Consider the following 5501-nt stretch of genomic DNA (forward strand, 5'->3'; position numbering starts at 1 on the left):
CAAGGAAGACAGACTATGAACGACATAGTTGTGAATTACAAATAAAGAAGTCAAAAAACCAGTAATTATTGAAACAACAAAGTTACTCATGATATACAGTTTTCAAGGGGGGGGGGGGGCAAACCAGGCCTGAGCATACCTTAAAAACTCTACTTAAGGTACCGTGCACCGCAGAAAGCGATAGATGTTCTAACCTTTTCATAGCTCAGATTTTTTAATCAAATTTCTTATTAATAAACTTTTCACCTGTAGGGTCTGGACTATTTGATAGAAATTGAGAAAAAATCTTATCCGAGAGGACTACACGACATCGCGGAAAACTACTTTTCCACGACGGCTCATTTTGAGTAAAACACTGGAATTGAAGTATTTAGTGCGATTTTTGGTATATGCGTCAATGAGAAAAGTTTCTTAGAATTATCTAAAGTATCGGATTCGGCACTGAAAAATATGATTTCAGTCCTCCTAAGCGAGTTTTGGACATCCGGATACGCCGACACACGGACGGAGGAATTCCCTTGCAAAACGTCTCTTTTTCTCTGAGTCTCTCAATTTTGCACACAATTTCCTGCGATTTCGGTAGAGCGCAGTTGTAAGAAGCGTACCGTGCTAATATGTTCTTTAAACTGAACTCTACCTATTTTCTGTCTTTCTATTTCCAGCCAGACACTATTCCGTTTTGTGCTGAACTTTTTGTTTTTTGTTCTTCCCGTTTTCTCGAAAAATTCAAATATTTGCATTCAGAGTGCATACAAAAAATGAGAAAATATATTTTAAAATATTGCCGGAAGCAATAATTGAAAATCTTCAGATTTCTGAGTATCTCGATGAGGAAGTGTGCTGAAATTTTTGAAATTAAAAACCTTTTCCCCTAAAATTCAAACAAAAAAAAGGCAAAAGAGTGTCAATTGAATTCCCCGAATTTTTTTCTCAGAAGACGTGCTTCATCTGAATTCTCAGAAGGAAATTTGAAGAATCACATTTGTTTCTAAAGCGCCGCGAAAAGTGAGAAAAAATGTTTGAAACGACGAAGTGAAAACATTTTTAAAAAAAAGGAAAATTAATATTTCACAACACAAAAAGTTCCCTTAAATTCATTCATTCAAGCGATGTGAGTCGCTAAAAAATGAGAATTTTTCACAGTTGAAAAGTTACCCATTCACAACAGGAATTGCTATGATAAATTAGTTTCGAATACAAAAAATTACAACAAAAAATCGATAAAACAAGCATTTTCTTCAGAATAAATTAGAGTTCCTCGTGAACGATCTCCACATCCGGATCAGAGCATGCCAGTGGAGTACGGAAAGTGAAGTGGTATTCACATTTGGCGGGTTCGGTGACTTCGACCAGTTCGCTCTCCTCACCACACTCGATTGTGATCTGGAAGAATTTGGAGAATTAATGGAAGGAAAGGACTGAAAATTGGGGTTTTCAACATACTGGTTTGTTCAGATGTTAAAATCAGGTGCAACTTCATTTATAAACTGCGCGAATAAGAACTGTATCGTTTAGGAACTGTGCCGTTTAAGAACTTCTCTAAAAACACTGAGAAACTGCGTAACAACTTTAGCCTTTCTTTTAAAAACGCTAAAGTTGTTACCGTCAGTATCTCAGTGCTTTTTAGAAAAGTTCTGAAACGGCACAGTTCCTAAACGATACAGTTCTTATGCGCGCAGTTTATAAACGAAGTTGCACTTATTTTTTCAAATTTCTTGTCCAGATGTCCATTTTAAGCTAGTTTTTCAGCTAAAAACAATTTTTCGAGTGTTTTGCGCTGGAAAAATGTATTTTTTGATAGTTAAACACAAAAACGTAAGTTTTGGCACTAAAAATCTGGTTTCCAGCCGGATTTTGTAGCGAATTAAAAAAAGTTCAATAGCCTCTATTAGCACGGTGAGCTTCTTACAACCGCGCTCTACCGAAACCGGAGAAAATTGTGTTCGAAATTGAGAGACTCAGAGAAAAAGAGGCATTTTTCAAGGGCATTTCGGTGGAGCGCAGTTGTAAGAACTGTTCTGAGCTAATATAATGGGAAAAAAATGCTTGAATCCAACTTTTAACTGTATATCTGTGTGTCTGTATGTCCGGATGTCCAAAGTTCAATTTTTAGAGCATTTTTTTAATACAAAATTGATTGTTTTGCTGCAAAAAAACCTCAAAAAATAGCAGTAAATTCGGAAAAAATCTAAAAATGGCGAGAAGCCCAATAGAAAAATTTCGGTTGCATTGGAATGACTGGTTTTTGAAGCTAAAATACATTTTTTCGTGGAAATTTGAGTTCTGATGGGAAAATTGAGAAAAAAAAATCAAAATTTTCAAGACTAAACTCTAATTTTAAATGTCTGTCTGTATGTCTGTACGCCCAGATGTCTATCAATCATTTCGACAGATAAAAAGTATGATTTTCAGCTAAAAATGGCCATTTCTGACTCGAATTTCCAGATTTTTCACCGAGTCCTCTACCCACATCAGTACTCCGTTTTGGTCCATTCCAACACTGTTGTCCATCTCCAAAGTGCATTTTCGAGTACTTTTTCATTCCCTCGCCACCACTCCATTCCTTGAAACTTCCCAACGACGTTCCACTATACGCTCCCGTATCTTTTTGAGTATTCTGACCAAATGGACAGAATTGATACGTGTATTGTTGAACATTTCGGTCGAAGCACTTGTCTTTAAGCGCCGCCCATGACGAATCCTCTCCATAGTCGAAATTCGCAAAATTCTCGGCGTCACGAATCTTAGAATCCAAATCCTGCACCTTCATGTTTACTTCATCGAATAGACGACGTGCTTCACGTGCCTTCTCAGACGCTTGTTGTACTTCCGCCGGGTATTCTGGCATCTTGTCTTCATCCTCGGATTCTGGAGACGTCACGGACTCTGAATCAGATTCTTCTCCATCGTGACGATCCTCTTCAGCTAGAAGATCATCGTCATCTGGAGCGTTTTCGAGGGCCTTCGCACGCTCTTTCTCCTCTTCTTCCTTGAAACGAGCCTCCTCACGATGCTGATGACGGGCGGATTTCAGACGATCGTACATGAGGGATTGGAAGTGTTCAAGATCCGCTTCGTCTGGAAAATAAATCAGTAGTGGTGTATCTACAGTAGTCTCGACGGTACTGTAGCGATTCTCAAGCTCATAATTTCAAATTTTCAACTGAAAATCTTAATTTTTAAGCTATAAATCTGTTACTGAGCTCAAAACTCGGAATTTTGTTGGCTTGCACAATAATTTTTAAGCCAAAAACCTCATTTACAACCTGGAATTCTCAATTCTGTGCGGAAAGTCTCAGATTTGACCGAGAAATGTAGAATTTCAGCTCAAACAGGAGGAATTTGATGAGAATTAAATGAGTGGGGTGTCTGGATGTCTGTCCGATAGTCCAGATATCCGTAAGCCATCTATCTGTATGGCTAGAGTGGTTTTCTGTCTATCTCATCCGCAAAACGGGCCAGAGCATAACTCGCTTAAAATGCAACATTATGAACTGAAAAATATACCGAAATGTAGATCTCGGCGAGCTCTATGTCTGTGTCCTAGTATGAGTCGGATGACGGTTCGTTTATGTGCTGAGCGCCGGACTGAAGTGCCTAGTCCGGCACTCAGCACATTAACTTGAAAAATGCGATTTCTGCACTAGAAATGGCTTAAAACGCAAATATCTCAGTTCAGTGAAGCCTTCTGCAAAATTGGATTCCATATTCGGAATCAGCGTGTTCAGAAGTACCTTATAGAATATGAGCCAATTTGAAAGGCCAAATTACGTCTGGAACGCCCTAGTAAGTGTCTATGTTCCTTTCCATTTCTTGTCTGTCTTTTTATCCATCTCTCCCTCTAAACTCACCAACATTCAAATAAGCTTTAACCTCATCCTCATTAACAAATCCATCATGATCATCATCCAAAAACGAGTTCTGTCTCAACTCTTCCCGATCAATCTTCCCATTCTTATCCAAATCCAACTCATCAAACCAATCAGCCGCTCTCAATTTCTTCTTCTCATTTCGAATCGCTTCCCACTGATTACGATGCTCATCCTGCAACTTCTTCTCAACCTCCTCCGCCGCATTCTTCTCTCCCTCAAGTCTAGCTCTATCCGGTTCCAACGCCCCTCTTTCTTGTCTCAACGGCTCCACATCTTTCAGTTTTGAATCTCGAAGAGCTTGACCTTCTTTCGCGAGTTCCTGCCGCTTTTGGAACCCTTTTCTCGCCACATTCGCCACTTTTTCCCTCTCAATCCGGGCGGCTCTACCCAATTCATCACAAATATTCGGGCAATTCACTCCAGAATCATACTCGTCACTTCCATCACAACAATCGCAGAGTTTATCGTTCACTCTGTTCGTCGGAATGAAATTTCCCTTGTGACCGACGTTGGAGCAATAGAAGAAAGCGTTTCCACAGGCGGAGGTTCCCGGTTCATCGCTTCCGTCTTTACAATCGCAATAGTCATCGTTTAGTTGAGAGAAAAGGATGGTTTGGGATCCGTCGAGGCATCGGAACGTGTCGGTTGTGGAGATTTGGTAGAGATGGAGACCTGGAAATTGAATTTGTAGAAAAACATGAAGATTTGGATGGAAAATTCGTGTTTTAGGTAGTTTCTAGCAAGAAATTCGAATAAATCGTCACTTTTACCATCTTTTTCATCTATTTTCTCTCCAAAAACCCGACAAAAATCGATTATATTTTTAAAATACATTAGAAATTGACCAAAAACACCAAAAACAGCTGTTTTATTGGTATTTATAGGATTTTTTCTTTATAAACAGGTCAATTTTATAAAGAAAAATGTGTATTCTCTTTAAAAACCTGGAATTTTCGACAAAAATGGAATATTTTGGAATTTCAGACTAAAAATAGAGATTTGTATCGAAAACTCGAGTTTTAGACAGTTTTTAGCAAGAAATTCGAAAAAATCCAAATTTTCCTTCTATTTTCTCTCCAAAAACCCTGCAAAATCGATAATATTTACTTACGAGAATGTGGTACACCTTTCACCGGCTTCAACTGTCTCTGGGTGAGATCTTCTGCAAATATTGCAGGCGCAAGGAGAACGAGTAGTTTGAGAAGCATTTCTGGAAAAAAAATTAATTATTTGATAAGAAAAACCCATTAAAAATTGTGTTTTATTGGAATAAATTGAATTTTAAAAAATTAGGTTACGGTTTTAAAGGCGCATGCTACAAAATGGTAGCGGGTCTCGCAAAGAATCGATTGATTATTACTACTGTTGAGAGACCGTACAAATCGGGAAGAATGCGCGATCGGGAAGAAACGAATCGGGAAGAAACGAATCGGGAAGAACCAAATCGGGAAGAAACGAATCGGGAAGAACGAAAACCGTGCGGCAAAGTTGCGAAAACCGCGCGCGCAGGTTGCAAATACTGTATTTTCAGAGGCTTTTAGTGACGTTGCTACCCCTTTTAGCCTGAAAATACAGTATTTGCAACCTGCGCGCGCGCTTTTCGCAACTTTGCCGCACGGTTTTCGTTCT

General features: G+C 38.9%; 1 protein-coding gene across 1 annotated transcript; it reads right to left on the reverse strand.

The window, feature by feature from the left end:
* Window positions 1-1248: 1248 nt before the first annotated feature.
* GCK72_003689 (uncharacterized protein) lies at window positions 1249-5080 on the reverse strand (the record flags this gene model as incomplete). Its single annotated transcript, XM_053724190.1, has 4 exons — window positions 1249-1383; window positions 2471-3078; window positions 3852-4544; window positions 4984-5080. 4 exons carry the CDS (start codon window positions 5078-5080, stop codon window positions 1249-1251), a joined length of 1533 nt encoding a protein of 510 aa, XP_053588384.1.
* Window positions 5081-5501: the final 421 nt, after the last annotated feature.

This window comes from Caenorhabditis remanei, chromosome II (genome assembly GCF_010183535.1).
Source record: "Caenorhabditis remanei strain PX506 chromosome II, whole genome shotgun sequence".
Lineage (NCBI taxonomy): Eukaryota > Metazoa > Nematoda > Chromadorea > Rhabditida > Rhabditidae > Caenorhabditis > Caenorhabditis remanei.